The 23,313-nt window shown below is 41.5% G+C and overlaps 1 protein-coding gene across 1 annotated transcript in view; it reads right to left on the bottom strand.

The window, feature by feature from the left end:
* KIAA2012 (KIAA2012 ortholog) overlaps positions 1 to 23,313 on the bottom strand; it is a 110,084-nt gene that overhangs the window by 48,051 nt on the left and 38,720 nt on the right. Inside the window, exons 12-13 of the mRNA XM_042949753.1 lie at positions 15,295 to 15,363; positions 6,580 to 6,656 (exon numbers count right to left, since the gene is read on the bottom strand). Of these exons, the coding sequence (XP_042805687.1) occupies positions 6,580 to 6,656; positions 15,295 to 15,363 (146 nt within the window). The remainder of the gene's footprint in view (positions 1 to 6,579; positions 6,657 to 15,294; positions 15,364 to 23,313) is intronic.

The raw sequence follows: 23,313 nt of genomic DNA, 5'->3' as shown, positions 1-23,313 counted from the left end.
CCCATACCTACCTCATAGGGATGTTGTAAGGATTAAAGGAGATAATCCTAAACCCTGCACATAGTAAACCTCAAAAACATTGGCTGTAATTATCATCTAAAAAGACCCTCTCAAGATAATGGGGAGATAACTGTAGATACTTATAATATAATGGAGGTTCATTATACTAGCCCCTCTACTTTTGCATGTGTTTGAAATTTTCCATAATAAAAAGGAAAAGAAATCAACTAGGCACATATCATGTGTCTAGTTGGAACTAGCAGCCAATAGATTAATAAATACAGATGTCCTGGAATAAATGACAGTCACAGTGAAAATTCAAGTAATAAAAACCTGGTTTTGTAATTAAAAACAAACCCCTCTCAGTAAATTATCCTTAAATTGTCAATGGAATTTGGGGCTGACAAAATAATCCTGTGGATGAGGTTGAACCAGAAGTTGAAGTTTGCTTAGATCTTCAAAAAACCTTTGAATCAAGCTTCACAACCAAAACTATTTACAAATCCAGGGAGGGAGAAAGGAGGAGAGGAGGGAAAGAAGAGGGAGAGGGGACCAGCATGGAACCTGGAAAAATTCTGTACCAGGCGTTTGGAAATGAGTAACAAAAGGTAGGGAGCAAAGCCCACTTCTCTGGATGGGGAGATGAGGACAGCTAATTCTCTTAGAAATCAGTGCTAGGCCCAAACTTACTTATCAGCCTCAAAAAGATCTCCAAGAAGGAGATGGCTGGTGACATCTTCAATCTGCACGTGACCCAGAGATTGAAATACCAAATTGTGCCAACCAACAGCAGGAAGTGTCTGGAGATTGTGTGAGTTGTTAGAGAAATGTCAGCTGAACTTCCGTATCATTATCACTGGAAATAAAACAAGTGCAATTCTTCAAATCCTATTTGGAGGATTATGGCTTTTTTACCCAGAACATGGTCCTTAATGTCAACTAAAGATGGTCAGTTTTTTCCCAGTAGCTACCATGTGCCAAGAACTGTGTTAAACACAAGGGATACACAGATGAACAAGGCAGAAGTGGTGGGTGGGGGGCATCTGTCTTTAAAGATTAGTATCTTGTTCTTTTAGATAATAGCCAAAAAATTCAATAGAAAGCAGGATATGGCTCAGAAGGATATTAAAACAAAAGGTTATCTTTGTACCCGTTTGTACAAAAAGTTAGCGTGTCTACAGGTGGGTTGTGTGTGTGTGTGTGTGTGTGTGTGTGTGTTTTGTCCTGCAAGAGGAAGGCTGAAAGGGGATATGAACACCATCTGTCAAACCACCAAGGAAACAGATGGGGTAAACATAGGTTTATTCAACCTAAATCTTAGTGTGCTAGAATTACAGGCTACTCTTTGAAATCCCCAAGAAGTAAATTTAGGACACCTAAGATCAAATATGAATTCATACTCTTGTAAATTCATGAAACCTGAACTTAAGAGATAATACAGGTTGAAATAGAAGTGGCTATGAGAAATGGGAAAAAAGGACATAATTCCAGTTTAACAGGATTTTTAGGACACTACCAAAGTTCTAATCCCCACAAAGCAACAAAACAAAACCCAAGATAAAGCATGCAAGAAAGGATGTTTGCTTTCCTTAACAAAGGGAGAAAATTGACAATGAGAAAACTGGTGAGGTAGTTTCTTTCTTATTTTAAACAAAGAGATGCAATGATTCTTGGGAAATCTAATTAAGGTTTGAGCTTGTACTTTGATACTCTTTACTGACAACCTCTCTGCCCTGATAGCTCTATAAACCGCTGGGCCAAGGACCCTTCTTGCTCCAAGCTTACATAGATGGATCTGTGTGGACAGTAGAGTTTCATAGTTTGAGATCCAAACTTTTCAGAAAAAGAGGTAAATTCATTGTCCCCCAAAGTCTAGGGTCAGTGGGATAAAACAGTGAAAAGGGGTTGAGATCCTTAGAAGAAGAATTCTGGTGACCCTCTCCAACAATTTAGTAAAAACTAAATAATTTTAACAGTAGTTAAAAAATAATGGCACTATGATATTGCTTCTTGTTTAGCTTTCTGTATACTTGTTGTTTACTGTGACTCCTAGATCATTTAAAGCCAGATGTGAATAAAACTAGCTTTCCTCTTGATTCATTTTTCCTTCTTACAGGGAGGATTTTGAAAGAAAAATGAATAATAGTGAAAAATAAGACAAACTAAAAAAACCTCAACTCAACACGGCCCTAATTTCAAATTATCATGACAGAAATTTTTTGCATGCATTATTTGCAAGTCTTTTCCTTGCAGATTGAAGATGTCACTAGGCGTCCTTCTTGGAGATATTTTTGAAGCTAATAACTGAGATTGGGCCCAGCACTGATTTCTAAGAGAATTAGCTGTCTGCATCTCCCTGTCCAGAGAAGTAGGCTTTACTCCCTACTTTTTGTTACTCATTCCCAAAGGCATGGCACTGAATTTCTCCAGGAAAATTTTCTATTTTTTTGCATGGTTGCAGTTCTAGTTAATAATTACATTGATTTCCACTTTTAAAATTTAATCCATAGCTCTCAACTAGGGGTGATTTTCCCCTACAGGGGACTTTGGCAAGGTCTGGACACATTTCTTGTTGTCACAACTGAGAGATTGTGCTATTGGCATCCACTGGGTAAAGGCTAGGGATGCTGCTTAACATCCTACAACCCATAGGAAAGCTCCCCGTGACAAAGAATATCTGGCCCAAAGTGTTGATGGGGTGGAGGTTGAGAAACCTTGTGTTAAACTGTTAGTATTAAATTACAGTTTCTAGTATGAACAAGTATCATTTTTAATGAATGAATTAAACCTTTCACCGAGAGGGATATGTCATAATTAATGTAATCATTTCTTTGATGTTGGACTATGAGGCTGTTTCCAATTTTTCCTTATTATAGATAATCCTGCAGTGGACATCTTCACTCATTTTTTCAGCTGAATTATTTCCTTCAGATAAATTCCTGGGAGTCAGAAGTACTGAATAAATGAGTAGCAATATTTTATCATGCTTCACAAGTTATATTGCCTGCCATTTTGCTTTACAACTGGATTGAACCAAATTGCAACTCACCAGAAGTGTATAAGTGTACCAGTTTTACCAAAACATAGTACTGGGTGTTGCCATTAAAAAAAAAAAAAAGTGGGAGGATGGACTACCTGGCTGGCTCAGTTGGAAGAGCATGTGACTCTTGATTTTGAAGTTGAGTTGGAGCCCCACTTTGGGGGTAGAGATTACTTAAAAACAAACAAACAAACAAACAAAAAAACAAACAAACTTAAAAGAAAACTTTGGGGCACCAGGATGATCAGTCTATTAAACTTCTGACACTTGATTTTGGCTCAGGTCATGATCTCACATTTGGTGAGATCGAGTCCCCTGTTGGGCTTCGCAGAGCCTGCTTGGGATTCTCTCTCTCCTCTCTCTCTCAAAATAAATACATAAACTTTAAAATATTAAAAAAAAAGTGAGAGGAGGCATACATCTCAAATATAAAATGGTACCTCCAGTTTCCCTCAATCTGCATTTAAATTGCTACTCAGGATAAGTATCTTCCATACTTGTTTTCTATTGCTATTATTTTTGATATAAATTGTTTATGTCTTTTACTTATTTTTCTAACTGGTTCTCAATGTTTTCCTTTTAACATTTAATGTAATCTTTATCAAGTATAGATAGCAATGCTGTTGTAGTTAACACAATTTTTAAAAAACTTTTCTTTTTTTCAGTTTTGCTTTTTCTGCCCCTCCAGCATAGATATGTTAACGTTTCCTGCTGGTATTTTCATTTACAATTTTAATACTCTTTTTAGGTGCTGGTCACCTCACCCAACCTGCAGCCTCTATACAGAGAGGCCCTGGGGAAGAGGAGAAGCTTCTCTCGCGATTGATGTCAGCCACCGAGGTAAGAGCAGTGCTCGGTCGCTGACGGTAGTGGAAACTCATTTCTCTTAATCAAATGAAAGACCCGAGGAGGAGCCACAAGGCAGAAAGGAAAATATATGTGAAGGAGAATACCAAATTCTGCGAGGAGTTTGAAGGACCTGCATTAAAAAAAGGGCATCATACCTTTAGGACTTCAGAACTGGCAATGCTCCGTGTGCAGCCATTAATATGCAAAAAATGCCTTCATAAATACTTGATTCTGTTCACAGTGGGGAGGCCGTTCATTTGAAAGAGGAAATGGGAGCTTGGAGTTGAAACATGTCTGCTTGTCTCCTTTTTCTTTTTTCACTGCTCTTTTCATCTGCACATTTCCCCCTTGTCGTTTCTTCCCCCTCTTTCCGCTTAACCCCCTCCTCCAACTCCCAGGAAGTTGTTGATGTCGTTGCTACTCCGATTTCTACTTGTAGATTTGCCTCGAGGCCCTGATCCTTGGCCGGCTGTGGAAGGGGCGGCTCAGGACCTAGTCGCGCAATTTGCCACCCCGCGTGTGGGAGGCCGGAGCCCCAGTCTTTCCCGCTCGGTTCCACGGAACAGACGCACACGAGCCTTCGAGGCTTCAAATGCAGCCGCTAGGGGGCGCCCGGAGGCAGCCTCCTGCGCCCAGGGGCTAAATCCACGAACCCGGTCACGGCTGGCTTTTCCTCTCACCCACGAGTCAGAAACTGTTTTCCACCTCTAGGTCTGTGACTTCTCGTGGAGACATGGGGATGCCCATATATTCCACCTCTGGGTTTTTTCTTTCTCTCTTTCTTTCCTCACAGCTAGCTCAATGATAAAAAGTAAAAGTGCTTTATGTGACTGAACTCCTAATAAGGTCAGACCCCAGTGAGGGGAGGGAGAGGGCGAGTCAGTGAGGAATTAATGGGAAGGAAAGAAAAGTTGAAACTGCTGATGCTGATAAAGATCAATTTTGTGTGCTATCCTAGCCTGCTTCAGAGTGGGAAGGCAACCCTGCAAGGAATCCACTGGATTTGCCAGCGGCCCATCAAGGTACGTAACTGAAATCTGCTGGGCAGAAATTTGTTTCTAAATCCTTTCCAGATGCTTTATAGTAAACATGAAATTAGTCATTTACATGGAGTAGGTTGAGGAAGTAGTTAAAATTGAAGTCAGTGATTAATCTAATAAAGGGCCATTAGCCTCAAGAAGTAAGGGGGTGGGAGGCATGGGAGCAGCCTCCACCTTCCTCAGTCTCCCCCGCCCCCTGCTATTTTCTCTGTGTTTAGGGGCTGGTGGGGCTCCCTAGGCTTTTCCTCGAATGGCTTTCCTCTTGGGGGCTACTTCTAAAGGAAGTAAGACCACTGTGACTTGAACAAACCAACCTGTTCCGTTGGGAGGAACGGGCCTCCTTTCACAAAAAAGGCACACGAGGTTCTCAGTAACCTGGTTTGCCACAGCTTCTCCGGGGAAACCCAGGATTAGGGTTTAAGACCCTCGGCCTGGTGTTCCTCTTTCTGACTGCAAGGCTAATAATTCAGTGTAGGGCTTCATCTGACGTGACTGAGCCACTGTTTTATTGCTGGCGATATTAGGTCTCCTGAAATACAACCAGGGGAGCTGTGTGAATTTGGAGTGCGTTTCGGGTAAGTGAGGCATCTTCAAGGCCTTTGGAATTGTGGAATTATCAAAATATAGCAGGGTATATTTTCCTTGGTTACAGACTGTCTTAAAAAAGAAAACCTTCTAGATCCCTCATAAAGGCTGTCTTCAAAGCAGGCATGTATAAAAAAAAAAAAAAAAAAAAAATGCAAACGTTGGTTCAGTGTTTCCTCAGTAGCAGGAAGGGTCAGCTCAGCTGTGTTTTACCTCAGTGGAGGCCTGACCCAGCCCGGGGTTCTAACAGTGAGAGTTCAGGTCCTTTCTCAGAACCCAGCTAGGCACACACATGAAACTAAAACTACTTTTATTATTATTGTTTTTTAATAAATGTGAGGAAAGAGGAGAAAGCCAGACTGTGGCAGGAAGTTGGAGATAAGGGAGAAATAGAGATCATGCACCCCTCTGTCTGCCCAGGCTGTGGCCCAGCAGGTCGAGAGACCTGAGCGTGCCCTGGGACTGTGCTGTTTCTGCCTCAGGTTCTCTGAGACCCTGGGTACAGCTCCAGGAATTCCTCCTGAGTTGTCTCTCTAGAGTGAATTTGAAGACAGTCCAGCCTCAAAGCTTCAAATGAAGTAACAAACTGATAAATACTTATGAATGTATGTCCTTGAAACACCAATAGACGTTTCTGACCCATCCAGATGAAACATATTTCTCCTTTTTTCACAGTAGCCTTACATTTTTTTCTTGATTGTTATTTTTTTCCCCCTCCCCATTAGGAATGAGAATTGGATGGGAAAAAAATGGGCCCTTTAGTACAGAGTCTGAGTGGCTATTGCCTTTCTGTATTTCCCTCTTCCCTTTTTGGCTTTGTAGAAGTCAGGGAGAGGCCTATTCAACTTATTCAGGCACATGAAGAGCCACACAAAACAGTCCAAGCTGAGTTAAGACATTCCAAGGAACCTCTGTGATTTTATAGTCCATTTGTCTCATTTTACTGATGAGGCAAATGAGGCCCAGAGAGGTGAAGCCTCTTACCCAGGGTCACACAGCAAGCTGAGGCAAGAAACCAATAGACCAGCCTCCCAGTCTCATGCTCATTCAGAGTCAATACTGTACCTGCTTCTCTGGCTTTTGGGTCAAAGGTGAGGTTTCATTAAGATTTGTGTGAAGATAGGTTCTGGATTCATTGTTTGCTATGGTGAAAATCAGAAAAGGATCAAAGCTGTCAGATCTAGGTCTCATTAATTTTTATATATACTATATACAAACACACCTAGTTCATGTATATAGGGTTATAAACACACATACACCTATGGCATTCATATTTACTCACTAAACGACACCCAGACCCACTGTAAGCACAGTATAAATACCATGTTAAGTATAGTGTTGAGAACTTACACTCAAATTTCTATTTTTCTTGTTTTGGTTGCTTTTTAAAAGAACAAAAGTAAATTCTTTGTGCTACTAAAATTCAGATACAGCTGAAATTAAAAAGGAAATATTGATGAAAAAAAATCTGCTGATACTGTTGAATATAAATTTTGTATGATTGTACTTCACTGAAGTAAGAAAATGCTTCTGCAACCTTCTGGATAGAGGGATCAGAGATTTCCCTTTTCCCTCATAATGTGGAGGGGCAACAGAAGTGGAAACATAAAGGGGCGCCTGGGTGGCTCATTTGGTTAAGTGTCTTTCCTCAGCTCAGGTCATTATCTCCTGGTTCGTGGGTTCAAGCCCCGCATTGTGCTCTGTGCTGACAGCTCAGAGCCTGGAGCCTGCTTCGGATTTTGGGTCTCCCTCTCTCTCTATCAAAAATAAGTAAACACTAAAAAAAAGTAAAAAAAAGAAAAGAAGTGGAAACATAAAGCAAACAAAGGCAAAGGCCAAAGTAGGGCTGGTGGGAGATCATGGAACTTTCCATAAAGCAGGTGCCTCGAAGACGATGTAAATCTGTGTGGCTTTCCTCCATGGTTGAGTTATCACTGCTTTCCACTGGTGTGGAAGCTGAGGCTTGAAAGGTAAACTAATCTACCTAAGGTTGTACCACTAGTGAGGGTTTGAGTAAGGATTTGAGCCCAAGACTCAAACCCTGTGCTGCAAAAGGATAGAATTTATTTTGCTTTTCTTTTTATCCCTAAGAAAGTAAATTTAATATTTATAAAGGAATGTTTATTTGGGGAACAGATTTGGCTAAGCACATGGCTCCACTAACAAGGGTTTTAGTCTCTAGTGTGGGTTGAGTGTCCAACAAAAACTTATTTCCATGCTTGTTACTTTTAAGAGCCTGTGGCATCTTTGTCTCTTTGACCTGAAACCTCTACTCATTCCTTGTGGGCCAACCTTTCGTTTTCTGTTGTTTTTCAGCTGTCCTGTTCTTCTGGTTTGAAATGGCTTTAGGACAGATTTAAAACATCCCTTTTTTAAAACAGCTGGGGGAACTGAGGTCCAGAGAGTGGCTTCATGAGATTGGCTTAAGGCTGTTCCTTGAAACAGTGTAAGACCAGAACCTGAACCCAGATCTCCCAACATAGCATCTAATACTTTTCCCTCCACATCACACTCCCTCCATTAGCCTGACTTGTGCTTGCCACATCACAGCTGCTTGGCCGTGATCCATCCTGTGGACAAACCCAGCCCAGCAGAATTGCATTGAGATGAGGTTCACTTCACTGTGGCTTGGAAGGAACTTTGGGCTTCTTAGAAATGAAACTTATAAATTCTAATGCATAAAGAAAGTTCTTGCAACACCAGGAGAATGAATCAGTCAGCCAGAGTTCAAGAAATGTAAACACATTTTTAGATAGGAGACTAAAAAAAATCGCTTAGGACTTCTCCATCTCTTGGGTCAAGACCCTGGTAATTTACTGAGGTCCAAGCTGTCAAGGAGGAGACACAGCTCAAACTACATTCCTGGGAGATAAAGCAATGGGGGTGGTAAAACTTCCTCTCTGAACAATGAGGCAGGATCTACCCCTGTTATCAAGCTGAAGGAACTGACTGACCCATCAACCAATGCAGGCAACTGGCTGTGAACACAGGCCTGGCTCTTTCTCATCATTCTGAGCTGGTGTGTACATTCACAGACTACAGACTGCACAACTTCTAGGCCTGCCTGAAACTGGGAGCTCGGAGTCTTTCTGTGATGAATATTTCTGCCACTAAAGAGATAAACAGAAAACACATTCCTTCTCTGGCTGCCCACCATCAGGCCAGAGCAGATTTTCAACTGCTAGCATTAATCTAACCACAGGCTTTTAGCAAGGAGATAGCATTCCCACCAGATAATCAGGCAGTTTCAGAGATGACCCTTGCTAGATGGGGTCTCATCCCAAAATCTTCTGCCTTCTTCAAATCATGGGATCCTTCACCAAACACTCAAAAGCAGGAAAGAGTATCTGATTCTAGCGTGGAATAGGGTGCCTTAAAATTTCCTTCTGTTTAAACTTATGTTAATGATGTTTAATACTGAAGTTATCATTATTCATTGTTTTGATAAAAATGAAATATAATCATTTATTCCCATTGTTTCAGAAAACTTATTTTCCTTGGTATGGGATACTCTGGTGGGCCTCATCTGGTATCAGAATAGAGACCAAACCAAAAAGTCATCTTATCAGGCAAACCGGGCCACCTGGCTCCTTCATGGTCGTGTGTCAGGGCTTGGAAAGAACAAGAGACTTGCAGACTCCACGTGGCCAAACATTCTGTGGTTACAAGGGCAGTAGCTTTTGGAGGTGCTGGCAGGAGCCTCTTCAAATATGTGTAGGGCCTTTTCTCACACATGCCATTTCTAAGGCATGATTACTCTTTGATCCTTAGTATGCTCCCATGACACTTTCTTCATAATTTGCAGTGGTTCCTCATTGGAGAGGGGATATATCCACTGCCAAGCAGATCTCAGAAAGCACTTTTGCCTCCTCACAGCTTTGCACTTGGACCTGCTGAGCCCAGCCGAAGCCAGTGGGAGAAGTCTTAAAAGTCAGCCTTTGTACCTTCATGGTTTTGTGTTTTTGGTCAAAGATGGAAAATGCAAAGGCAAATTCCAGATTAATTAAAAAAAATCTTCCCAGTATAGATTAAACCATAAAAGGAAGGGTAATTCTGGTTCCTTTACATAGCGCTATGACCTTTCCTTAAAAATGATATCTAAAAATACTTATTTTATATGATATGACTCAAGATGTCCATGACCTATGGAGTGTTGGACATGCTATAATAAATCTTGATCTGCTTGTTTAGTGCAGGAAACCAAGACCCAAGATGGCCTCTTGGTATTGTCACTATCAAATTCTTGGGATAAGATTTAAGACGTTATTTATGCTACACATTTTTTACTTTAAATCTTCTTGGATGAAGAGGAGGGTGAGATGGGCATATCAAACAGTTACTAAAGACCTGAGAAAATCTCCAAGCTAAAGACATACCCCAGGGAGATCTATTAAAGGAGCCAAGTAGACTCATCTAGAAGATATAAGTCAGTCTGAATGTAAATATGGAAATGCCTAGTAAATGCAAGGGCAATATTTTTCTTCCAAGTTGAAATAACAGTCCTTTTACTTACTTCTTTCTTCTTAGATCAAGTCTAGCTCAGTCTCAAGGGTTTGGCTTTATCTTTGGGAATACCAACTTCTCTCAAAAGTTCATGAATTATTTTTTATGGAGAGGTTGAAAGGTACATGGCAGTTTACCACGCCCCAAATGGAAGACAAGCTAGATGATGGGATTTAAATATAAGTTGTATGGCAACAAAATATCAACTACATGAGAAACCCTCCAGTCAAGGTACACCGTAGGATTAATAAGGATACCTGTGGTGGAAGACTGTGAGGAAGAAGGGAATTAACAAAAAAGGCTAAAGGTGGAGCTACACACAAAGTGGTCATTTCGGTTCATGTGGTGATCTTAATTTTGTAGAAGATACTGTTCTTGGTCACTCACTCTCAAACAAGAATAGACATCTGGTCTAGCCTCTAATCCTACCTTCAATTGTTTTTTTAGATAGCTGAAAGAGTCATTTCTCTAAAATAAAAATCTGGTTATACCAATTCCTGTTTAAATGGGATCTCACAGTCTTTGGGAAAATTTCTTAGTTGCTGCTATGGCTTTTTATGATCTGGCTTCTGCCTACCCCACTAGCTAACTGCATTTCTCCCCATTCCCTTCCTTATATGTACCCTGAGGGCCAGTCATTATAAGCTGCTTACATTTCTCCCATGTCACCATGTTCTCTAACCTTAATGTGGTCCCTTTCCCTGGAGCAGCCTTAACTCTTCCCCACTTGGCTGGTTACTATGTATATCCTTAGAAACTCAGCTTAAGTGCTCTCTTACTCCAAAGCCTTCTCAAGCTGCAGGCTGAGTTAGCTCTGAGTATTCATAGCTCTCACCACACGTTACTACTATGGATGACACTAAGGAATAGACTTTGTCTCTCAATTCTATTCTTGTGCCTAATACAGTATATGGCATTAGGAGATGATCGATTAGTGTTTGTTGAATGAATAAATGAATAAGCAAGCTTATGTGCTTTGTAAAACAGATTCACTAATTCTTTCTGTTGGATATGGTCCAATGCTCATGTCTTCATTATTTTTCAAATAAGGAATTGTAGAGAACTAAGAAAACAGCAAACGAAAATCCATAGGCCACAGGGAGATGACTGAAAGAAGCAAGAGAGAAGCTAGGAGGCAAAAAATCCTAAAGAAAAGCCTCATGCTTCTTTATAGCACAAATGTCTGAAGAGTGGTGAAACAGGAAAGAGTATTTATGGATTACTAGTTAAGGAAAGTTACAATTTTTTGATCATTCTGACAGAAGAAAACATATTATAAACTTTATAGGTTGAGAAATATAACTGATACACACACACACACACACATTAAAATCCACACCAGCCTTAAAATGCATTGTGCTAAGCACCACTTCACTGCTTGAGCAAGGCCCTGATCCCTTGTGCATATTATACACTAAGTGAATAGCAGATTCTGGCTACCTGGGAGGGACACATTCCATGAATTTCAAGAATCCTTAGTTTTGTGAATACCCCTAGTGTATATCATATCCCCAATAAAACTAAAGTATAAATGAAAAATGAGGGGGAGTTTTTCAAGCTCTTAATGAGTCTATAAATAAAGCATTAGAGTGATTTATAAAACTGTTTTCTTGGCAGAGAATCATCAAAATGTTAAACCACTTTACTTTCTCTTACGTTCATTACCAGCCCAAGGAGCTGGCCTTCTTTTTCGGGCCATTAAAAATATTTATATGAAAAAATCAGTGTTCTTTTTGAAAAATAACTTCTCAAGAGTAATTGCAGGTGTTATAATAAACATGGATCACAGCAGTGAGATGTGGGTACTCAGAGGAGGGCTAGGTTCACTCACTAGCTTAGTGATGGTCTTCTGTTTTCCAGCTTCAAAATGTCTATGATTTGACTTCATGCCTCTGTAAGATGACATAGTGTATGTGTCCCTGATTTGTGAAGTCATTTGCAATAGTTGAAACTGAATTTCCAGTCCACAAATACCCAAGTTCCACCATCTACATAATTTTTTAGAATCATATCATTTTTTCCTGAAAATATTCATTAAAACCAAATGACCAAAAAGAAAAAAAAAAGTTGTGAAAGATCTACAGGTGATTCCAATGAATAGATGTCTTAAATTGCTCTTTGAACTCAATTGCAGGGAGTATCAAGTATTTTCAAAGTAGTGTTATATCCATTTACTTAAAAGCAAATGGGGAATGTCACGCATAAAGAGATGCAAGAATTGTTTGTTAAGGTCATTGAGCAAATCAAAGGAACAAATATGGTTCCTACATCTAAGCCCTGAAAGAGGTGCTTATATCTGCAGTCCCATTGGAATGGAGAGTTGTTATTTAATGGGTATAGCATTTCAGTTTTGCAAGAAGAAAAGAGTTCTGGAGATTGGTTGCACAACAATGTGAATCTACTTAACAATGTGAATGGCACATGTAAAAATCATTAAGGTGGTAAATTTTAGGTTGTATGTATTTTACCACAGTTTTTAAAAGTGACAGGAGATAGGAGGAGATGAGGAATTGTATTCCAGGCAGAGGCAACAGCATGTTCAAAAGCTTGGAAATAAGAAAGAGATTTGCATTAGCCTAAGGTCTTTTAGTTACTAGGAGTAGAGAAGAGAGGAAATAAGTTTTCTTTCCCTTTCATGGATATAAAGCTTGCCATGGAGCAATTCTGAAATAGTCTAAATTTGTCTTTGGCACTCTACTATTTCCCTTTCTGTACTTTTCTTTTTGGGCCTTCTCCTCATATAGCTAATGTCCTTCTGTTCATCCAAGCTCTCCAGGGCAACCCACCAGTTAGGAATGTTTCAATTCTTAAAACACTCTTTACCTTCAAATTACCCACCTCTGTTTTAACCCCTGTCAGAATTTTTAGTCCTTCAGAGCAGCTGTTCTCAGCTAGGTTACAAGAGGACAGCCATCTGATCAAATAAATTTTTACTAAAGTGTAAATGACTATAGCTTCTCAGAAGTGTCAACCTTATAAGAGAATACTTGTGAATTCAAAGTGAGCCTAGTAAGATTTTCAATAGTAGAGTGAAATGAAATTATAACATTTTTGGCCGTATGAGGAAGAATGATTCTGGTCTGGAGAGCTACTCTGTAAATGGCCTATCTTACTTGAAAATCTGTCTCAAGAGTTTGGTTCTCCCAACCTATTCCTACTTTTATTCAGCTTCTGTCCTCCCCATGTCTCTGAAAGTTGTAAATCATTTTCACTGTTACCCACAAAAGGGTGTCTGATGCTGAGTAAGGGAAATTGGAGGAATAAAAGGATGTGTAACAAAAACCATTTATTTATAGGAGTTGTTAGGTCAGTAATTTCCTAAACTCTCCATACTGTCAGATGGCAACATGCCTATTTAGATTGATATCACCACTACCCCTGCATCATGGTAAAAAAGGAAGGGTTCTTGGCTTCCAATCACAGCTTCTCCATTTAGTGTGTGACCTTAGGCAAGTCACTTAACCTCTCTGAGCCACATTGTCCTAGATGAAAAATGAAGATGATGATAGAATTTACCTCCTATCATTGGTGTGAGGATGAAGTGAAATAATGAATGTAAAGCATTCAGCACAATGCTTGGCATATCAAAGAGAGATAACAGTGGTACCTATCATCTCCACCATCACCATCATCATTCACCAGAGAGCTCCTATTAAGAGCTGCTCTGGCCCAGTTCCAACTAATAAGTGAGAATGAACAGAGCTGACGCTGAAACTTCCTACCATGGTCAGCATGTCCATCCAAGGAGAATGGCAGGAGGGGTAATGCAGAGAGCCAGGCTCTCAAGTATTCTCTGCTTACAGATTTTGGGATTGGCAAGCATATGATTGTGCCTTCTCTCCTTTTAGTCTTGTGGTGTCTGGCAAAACCAATTCCCTCCCCCCAGCTCTGGCTCCAGCACACCATCCGTGGCATTGCTTCCTGTCACTATAGCAGGTCCTTCATTGGAGATTCATTGCTGCCTGTCCCCAAATAAGCAGTGAGGAAGACCATACACATTTCTCTATTAATCAAAGACAATTTTGGGGAGAGAGAGGTGGTCTCTACATAATCATCCTTTACCCCTGGTCTGAAGCAATGGTGGTAGGTGGAGGATGAACTGCAAAGTCAGCCTACACTTCTCGTTTTGGCTTCTTTCTGCATGGGGGGGAGTGAAGTATGAAAGGAAGCTTGGAAGAGGTAGTGCTGGCTTCAGTCCTCCATTTAGAAAACATGCCTGAGTGGGGGCCTAGGTGGCTGAGTCATTAAGCATCTGACTTCGGCTTAAGTCATGATCTCACAGTTTGTATGCTTAAGCCCCGATTCTCTCTCTTTGTCCCTCCTGGGGTTCTCTCTCTCTGCCCCTCGTTCACTTGCACCCTCTCTCTTAAAAAAAACAAAAAACCAAAAAAACAAAAAACAAAAAAAACCATGCCTGGGAGCATTTTTCAAAGTTTCCTCATTTGTAGTTGTGCAGGCTGAGCACAATGCGAGGGGCAATGTCTACCTCATCATAATGTGAATTGTGCAGTGTGTGACCTGCAGAACCCACAGGGCATCCTTGCAGATTTCCCTTCCTGGGCCAACCAAGTACAAGCACTTGGTTCAGCTTCTCTTCTCCCCTAGGATTTACACTCAGACCACAGCACACAGTGCTGCCCATGCATAACTCATGAGGACACCACATTTCCCAGGCTCTCCAAGAAGTGAATCCTCTTTCCTACTTATTGCTATATTTGGGGAGAAATTGTGTGTTTCTGGAGGTCTCAGTATCAAATAATATGTATGGGAGTCAAATGACATAGAGGAGAAGTAGAGGTGACCTTTTTTAAAAAATTGTTTTTAACATTTATTTATTTTTGAGAGAAAGAGAGAGACAGCATGAGCGGGGTAGGGGCAAAGAAAGAGGGAGACACAGAATCCAAAGCAGGTTCCAGGCTCTGAGCTGTCAGCACAGAGCCTTAGGCGGGCCTCAAACTCATGAACCGTGAGATCATGACCTGAGCTGAAGTTGGACACTTAACCGACTAAGCCACCCAGGCGCCCTGACCTTTTTTTTTTTTAAGTTTATTTATTTTTGAGAGAGAGAAGAGAGACAGAGCGTGAGCAGAGGTGGGGCAGAGAGAGAGGGGACACAGAATCTGAAGCTGGCTCCAGGCTCTGAGCTGTCAGCACAGAGCCTGATATGGGGCTTGAACTCACAAACCGTGAGATCATGACCTGAGCTGAAGTTGGATGTTTAACCAACTCAGCCACCCAGGTGCCCCTAGAAGTGACCTTTTTAGAGGAAAAGCTTACCTTTTAGGAGGTGTTGAATACTAGACCCCTCCTTTTCATGGCTGGTATTTGAATTGATAGATTCATAGGCTGAAAAACAATAAGGGTTTTACCTGTGAGTGTGAAAAAGTCTTGAAAAAAGCTATTTTTCTTACCTCAAGACAAGGGAAAACCAAGTGGAGGCTTTGATGCTTAAGCCTCATAATAAACTGAATGGTTTAAAAAAATCTGTTGGTGCTATCATGGAGAGAAGGTTGATCTGGGATTTAAAAAGTGCTGAAGAAAATAATACTTTTATTGAAGATGTTTAAGAGTGAAATCCTGTAGGGACCATGATGCTGAAATTCTGAGAGGAAAACTTTTTACAGAGCAAGAGCATGAAACAGTTAATGCTTGACACATGCTGTGAGGAGATGCCCAGATTTGAACAGCAGATGTGCTATGGGGCCCCAGAGCGTGCAGCAATGGGGGGATGACAGACAAGCGTGAGGAGCCCCAGCCTGCAGCTGTAGTGCAAATACAAGGGTTGGACCAGGGGAGTCGGGGGGGATTCTAACCCATCTGATTCCAGCCAAGAAGACAGACAGGCTTTTGCACAGCCCTCATGATTCTTTTTTTTGCAATCTCTTAAAGTTACCTTGGGCAAAAATTATTCTTCTGGCTGTCCTTGTCAGTCAAAATGAAAACTCGTTGAAGCAATGCTGTTTTAATGGATGAGGAGAATTTGGATGACAGACCAGAGAAGGAAAATTAAGGGGTGGTGGTGGTGGTAATGGATTGCAAAGGGGTCAACTGAGTGGATCTGAAATGGAAGAACAGTTTTTAATGGGAAATTTGGGGGGTGGGGCAGGGCGGGTTTGTGATATTGAGGAGATAACAATATGGAGGAAAAAGTCAGAAGGAATCCTAGAAAATTCCAACTGGAAAGTATTTTGAAATCTTCTAACCGTCCCCCTCCAGACTCATTTCCAAATATATTTATATATGTATGTATGTATTTATGCTTCTTTGTCTCATTACTGATAATAAACTAGAGAGGGTGCCAAAAAAGAATGTTTGTTTTTATTGATTTGCTAAACTGTGGTGGGCTTGGAAAAGCCTGTTCCTTGGTGTTTTTCCACCTCTCGAGTACACACACACAGCCGCACACACACACACAACTTAGGCTGAGCAGGGCAACTTGGGATTCTGAGAACCAACACTGGAGAGAGGAAAAGCCATAATTAGTGTTAATTGTTGACCCTACAGTTCAAGAATAGATGCTCTGGAGAATGGGAAATGAGAACAAACATTAATTATTGAGTAGGGACCTTGGAGACAGACACTCCGGATTAAAAGGAGAGAGATAAATTGCATAATGAATGTTAATTTTCCCTCAAAGAATTGAGTGGTCGGTGGTTGGAAAGGAAAAAGAGGCTAAAACAATCATGAAAGAGAAACCTCGCTGTGTGTGGGGGTAAGAGGGTACAGGGTTATACACACACTTTCCATCACTGCTTACCGCCTCACCCTTTGCCTTACAGCTCCCAAGAAATTTGCTCTGAGGGTTTTCCTTAGGACTGTTACTGTATACCATTGTTGTCTGCTAGGAAGCTCAACCATTTCCCCAAGAGCACATAAGCCAGAAAACAGGCACACTGCACACTGACAAGCTGAGAGGTGTGTGACACTGAAATTTATTTTGTATGTGTGTTGGTGGGGAGTGTAACTTACAATGAGGGGGGTGGAGGGGCGCCTGGGTGGCTCAGTCGGTTAAGCCTCCGACTTCCGCTCAGGTCATGATCTCGTGGTTTACAGGTTTGAGCCGGGTGTGGGGCTCTGTGCTGACAGCTCAGAGCCTGGATCCTGCTTCGGATTCTGTATCTCCTTCTCTCTCTGCCCCTCCCCCCTCATGCTCTGTCTCTCTTTCCTTCAAAAATAAATGTAAACATCAAAAAAAAATTTTTTTAAAAATGAGGGACGTGGCTGGAACTGAATGCCACTCAAGAGAGAGCTGTGGCCCTGTGTGTGCTGCTGTGGGGGTGATGGGCTCCAGGGCCTTAACTGTTGCTTTATCTTAAGTGTAATACATCCCCCTCCCCCTCCCCACCCACAGCCTCCAAAGAAACCCTCTTAACTGAAAGTGAAAACAGAAAAAAGGTAATTTGAGTGGAAAATTGGAAATGAAGATTGTAGCTAGTTTTGTAAAGAGACTCTAGTATCAGGCTTGTCACTGGCTGCTCAGAGTTAGAGAGCTGGTGCACGTCCCCACATCCAGGCAGCATCCCCCATGTCTGTGCACTGCCTTCTGTTCAGGCCCTCATCAGCTGTTGCCTGGATGGCTCTGCAGTAGCCTGAGCGCTCAGCCTTTTCTCTTGCCTGTTCCTTCATGCTGGCACACGCACTGGGTTACATGACACCCCTCCTCAAACATCTGTGATTCCTTGTTGCCTAAAAAGCAGCATCGATAGCTTTATCCTGGAACACAAGGTCTCTGCTCTGGCCCTGGCCTGACTTTCAGCCCCGTCTCTTCCCGCAAAGCCCCTCACAATCCATACACATGGCCGCTTGTCATTTTCTACACATATTCTACTTTCCTGTCTTTGTTCATGCTGGTCCCTCAGCTGGTCATGTCTTTCTCTCTGCACTGTTTACCCACTTTTACTAATTTCTCAAAGGTTAGTGCAAATGGAATTTCTCTGCAAAAATCCCTCCCTGGAGCCCCTGGATGCTCTAGGTTAGAATTGATCACTCCTTCCTTGAGCACCCCTGAATCGTGTTGGTTAGGCCTCTAATGCAGCACTCCTGCCATTCTGTCTTGTGGTGGAGTTCATTCCTTGTGAGTCTGTCCTCACATGGGCTGTGAGGCCCTGCTGGGCAGTAGCCACAGATGCTGAGCCTTGGAAACAGGATGAGAGAGCGCAAGCTCTGGGATAGGGATGCCTGGGAATGAATAAGCTCACTGCTTACAGGGTGAAATCAAAGTGCACAGGGGAGTTAGGCTCCCGTGTTTGTTTCCCCACACTGATATGTGAATGAAAATACTCACTTCATGGGATTACTGGCTGATGGAATGAGATGACACCGGTGATACAGTGCCTGAGAATGTTTGCACTCAATATCAACCTCTTTCTCTGTTCCTTGCATATGATAGGCATTCACATTTTATTATAGGAGTTAAACACACAGGTAATGGGTCTTCTCTCTTTTAGGTCCAATAATATTTTATATAAGAAGTTTACTTAATACTTTACAAGATGTACTGCAATATGTTACCAAGTGGGAACTGGGATGGCAGATATTTTTTTATGCTAACAAGGAAACACACTTTATCATGTATTTCAGTATCATTCTGAGGACTGGAATTGGGAACACATTTGAGAATAATCCTTTTTTTGGGTAGCATGAACTTTTTTTTATTTTTAATTTTTATTTAAGTCCAAGTTAGTTAACATATAGTGTAATAATTATTTCAGGAGTAGAATTTAGTGATTCATCACTTACATATAATGCTCAGTGCTCATCACAAGTGCCTTCCTTAATACCCATCACCCATTTAGCCCATCCCCCTGCCTACCTCCCTTCCAGCAACCCTCAGTTTGTTCTCTGTTTTTAAGAGTCTCTTATGGTTTGGGATGGCAGATGTTATTATAGTCACATTATTTTAGCTAAGGAACATGGTGAGCTGCTGTGACAAGAGACTCTAAAAGATAAACATTTATTTATCTTTCTGATAAGAGTTGAGAGGTAGGTGGGCAGATCAGGGTGGCTTTGTTTCATGAAGTTATCTGAGCACTGATGTTTCTTATATCTTATGGCTCCATTTTCTCATCGACTATTGCCCTCTTCTACCTGGTTGAGCTGTTTTACCACCTCAGCCGAGTCCAAGGGGAAAGAAGACCAACCTCCTTTGGTAAAGAGGAAGGCAAGCAGTGTCCTTTTTAAGAAAATAGCCTGGAAGTTGCACACGTTACTTCTATTCACATTTCATTAACCACAACTTAATCACATGGCCATACTTGGTTGCAAGAGAGGCTGGAAAAACGTAATTTCTAGCCAGCAGCCATATATTCAGCTAAATTTGGATGCTTTTAAATGTGTATTTATTTATTTTGAGAGAGGGAGAGAGAAAGAATGCACATACACACACGTGTGTGAGTGGGGGAGGAGCAGAGAGAGAGGGAGAGAGAGAATCCCAAGCAGGCTCTGCACTGTCAGTACAAATCCTGACAAGGGGCTCGAGCCCATGAACTGTGAAATCATGAACTGAGGCATGATGAAGAGTCAGATGCTCAACGGGCTGAGCCACTCAGGTGCCCCTGGATGCTTTTTAATAAAAGGAATAATGAAAGAATGGATATTGGTGAACAATTAAAGTCTCTGCTACTCACAGTTTCAACCATTATTTATGGGCAGTATTCCAGGAGTGCCCATGGTATTTTCTGGGATATTCAGAAGTAGATAAAGGGGATTAACCCATAGGAGTTTTAAATCTTGAGGAAAGAAGATAAAAAGTAAAAATGGTAAAGGAAGTGATGAAGTGCCTGGTGAGAGGCCCAGGCAGTAAGAATTAGTGGAATCTAAGAAATCGGCAATTAGCATGACATCAGGTAAGCCGTCACAAAGAAGGTGGGAATTCAGCTAGTCGTTGAAGCCTGGAAACTTGGACAAGAAGGACTGGAGGTAAATATGATTTAGTAGGAAGAGCTTTGACCTGAGTGGGTGCAGGAAGATCTGGATTTGAGCCTTAGATTTGCCACATAGAAGCTGTGTGACTTTGGGCAAATCACCATACTTTCCTGGGCCTCAGTGTCCTTATCTATAGAATGAGAGAGTTTGCAAACTGTGGTCTCATATCTCTAGTGGCTCTGTATAGACCCCCTACCCAGGAACAATCTTAGGAGGGGAAGAATTAGCTGAGCTGTGGAGAAGTTGGGGGGGACATAGACCAACCCCACTTCAACCAGACAGCTTTGCCGTTATCCATATAATTTACTAGTGTCCTCAGCAAGTCTATTTGATAAGCGCTTCCTCTGCTTAAATGATGATGAAGGTCATGCCTCCATTCCGTCTTAACTCTGGGGTTCTCCGAAATAGAACAAATGTAAGGGAGGTAGAATTCATAATTTCATGGGCTTTCTAAAAAATGTAAGTATCATCATATGCAAAAAAATAAAGAGGAACTAAATATTCTTCAATACTTCATTATTGATTTTTTTCCTTAAAAAAATAATTTCCAACAGATTCAGAGAGAACTATTATTTTTGACATTTTTCTTCTTTGGGAGGCATAAAGTGGTGATGACACATTTTTAGCCAAATATGAGGTAGGGGAATTTTTGTGCTTATAGGAATCATGAGAGGTTTTTGTCAAAGGAAAGGAGGCTTCCTAGTATTTTTTTAGTGGCTCTCTGCTGGTGGCTATCAGAACACCTTCCAGTGTGGGCTGCTGGGGCTTTGCTGGCCTCACTGTGATGAGGGAAAGAACCCTACTTCTCTATGAAGTCCAGGAATAAGCACAGCTATCACAGCCTGCTGTGTGGTCTATGTGACAGACCCAAATTAGCTCCATGCTGAGCCTCATGGGAATCTCCCATAATTTCTGTAAGGAGAGTATGTTGGTCAGGGCTTAGTGGAGAACAGAAACCACCATGTATTTTAAAAAGGAATGGAGTTACTATACAGAACTTGGTGCTTATAAAGTTGCTGTAGCAACTACCTCAGTCTTCATAAGCTTGCTTGTCAGCACAAGTAGCCCAAAGCTTCTGCCTTGCTTCTGCCCTCCATGGCTCTTGCTAGAGCAGCTCTTTGGCAGAACCCAATTTGCGTGTAGCCTCCTGATGGCAAAGGTTATCCAGGAAGTGTTTTTATCCTTGCCTCTGCAATACAGGAAGGCCCACTGGAAGACAGTGCTAGGTGCCAAGTGACCATATCCAGTCACATTTTCCTATATTTCAATTGACCTGAGATTATTAGAACTGGCAACATTATTTCTTATGGGTTATTAACAAACACTGATTGGGCAAAATTTGCAATCAGTCCAAAATTTGCACACTGGCTGCTTCTTACTTTCCTCTACTTCTCACTCAGATGGATGGATTGTGGACCTTATGATTAGAAGTGATGTTTGGAAAATGAGAATAAGAACAGTTGTGAATTATTGAATGGCTGAGATCCTGCTTCAGGATTTAGACAGCAGAAATGCCCCACCAAGAGAGTCTCCTTGGGAAAAGGGCATATTTAGTAACATACAACATTATAGCTGGAAGGAACCTTAGAAAGCATCAGTTTAGCATTTTCCAAAGTGTTCCAAAAATGACTTAGATCCACATGTGCTTTGCTGAAAACAATAAATAATTAAGTGGTCAAATAAGTTTGGGCAACAATGCATATCCTCATCTGAAAGAGCAGTAATTCACGTTAGCATATTAGAGGCCTTGTGAAGTCCTGCAGTAAGAAATCTGCTTAGCTAATTTAGCTCACTGGTTTCCACACTTATTTGACCTCAGAATCTTTTGTTTTTTACATAATGCCTGTTAATCTTCTGAGGAATTGGAGTTCTATGGGACATAGTCTGGGAGGATTGGATCTAATTCCATCTACTCTTTTCCCATATGAGGAAGCTGAAGTCCACAGCAGTGAAATTACTTGGCCATGATCACAGAAATTGCAGGTGGTAGAGCTGAGCATAAACCCCAAGACTTTGGACCCTTAGTCTGGAGTTCTTTCTTTTTACCCTGAACACTACTTTGTCTAAAGGACTTTTCCTCCTTTATTTTTTTTTTAATTCAATGTTTATTTATTTTAGAGAGAGGTGGGGGAAGGGGCAGAGAGAGAGAGAGAGAGAGAGAGAATCTGAAGCAGACTCTGCACTGTCAGTGCAAAGCCCAATGTAGAGTTTAAATCCTTGAACCGTGAGATCACGACCTGAGACAAAGTCAGACACTCAACTGACTGAGCCACCCAGGCACCCCAACGGACTTTTCCTCCTTTAACTCTCCTGTCATCTTTAAGGCACCAGTTGTTAAGAGAAAGACTACTCAATGAAAATCGTATTCTTTTACCCATGGGTTGCCACAACCAGCATTATCACAGATGCCAAATGGGGAAAGCAAAGAAAAAGTCAACCGTTTAGTATGTTTGCTTCTAAATAATCAGTGTTTTGAGACCAGCTGGAATATTCTTCAGACCCTACATGTTTCTGTTTACCAAATTGCAGATCACCAGGAAGTGACACGAAGTATATGATCTATTGCTAAAACTATCGCCAAATCTACTGACCTAAGAACAAGAAACCTTTATTATATCTTGCACAGTTTCTGTGGGAATCTGGGAGTGGCTTTGGTGTGTGATTCTAGTGCAGAGTTTCTTGTGAGGCTGTAGTCACAATGTCAGGCAGGGTGGTCATCTGAAGGTTTCACTGGGGCTGGAGCATCTCCTCTCAAGCTAGTTTACCCATAAGCCTGGAAAGTTTATTCTAGCTGCTGGCAGGAGGTGTTACTTCCTTGCCATATGGACCTCTCCACAAAGTTGCTTGAGTAGCCTCATGACAGACATGATGGTTGGCTTTCCCCAGAGTGAGGAATCCAAGAGAAAGAGCCAGGAGGAAGCCACAGTGCCTTTTATGACCCAGGCTCAGTCTGGGTCAATTCTGTCATATTCTACATTTATTAGAAATGAGCCACTATGTCCCATCTACACTCAAGGGAAGGAGTATTAGTTTCTCCCTTTTGGAGGAACAAGTGTCAGAGAATTTGTGGACATATTTTAAAACCACCATACCAAGAACCAAGAAAAAGTTGTAAGAAGAAGGATGCTAATTAAATGACCAAAACAGGGGTGCCTGGGTTGCTCAGTCAGTTAAGCAGCCAACTCTCAATTTCAGCTCAGGTCATGATCTCGTGGTTCAGGAGTTTGAGCCCTGAATTGGACTCTGCACTCACAGTGCAGAGCCTGCTTTGGATCCTCTATGTCCCTCTCTCTCTCTCTCTCTGCCCCTCCCCTTCTCATGCTCTCTCTCTCTCTCTCTCTCTCTCTCTCACACACACACACACCCACCCAC

The sequence above is a fragment of the Panthera leo genome, chromosome C1, assembly GCF_018350215.1.
Source record: "Panthera leo isolate Ple1 chromosome C1, P.leo_Ple1_pat1.1, whole genome shotgun sequence".
Classification (NCBI taxonomy): domain Eukaryota; kingdom Metazoa; phylum Chordata; class Mammalia; order Carnivora; family Felidae; genus Panthera; species Panthera leo.
Note: the sequence above shows the minus strand (reverse complement) of the source record. Positions and strands in the feature narration are given on the sequence as shown.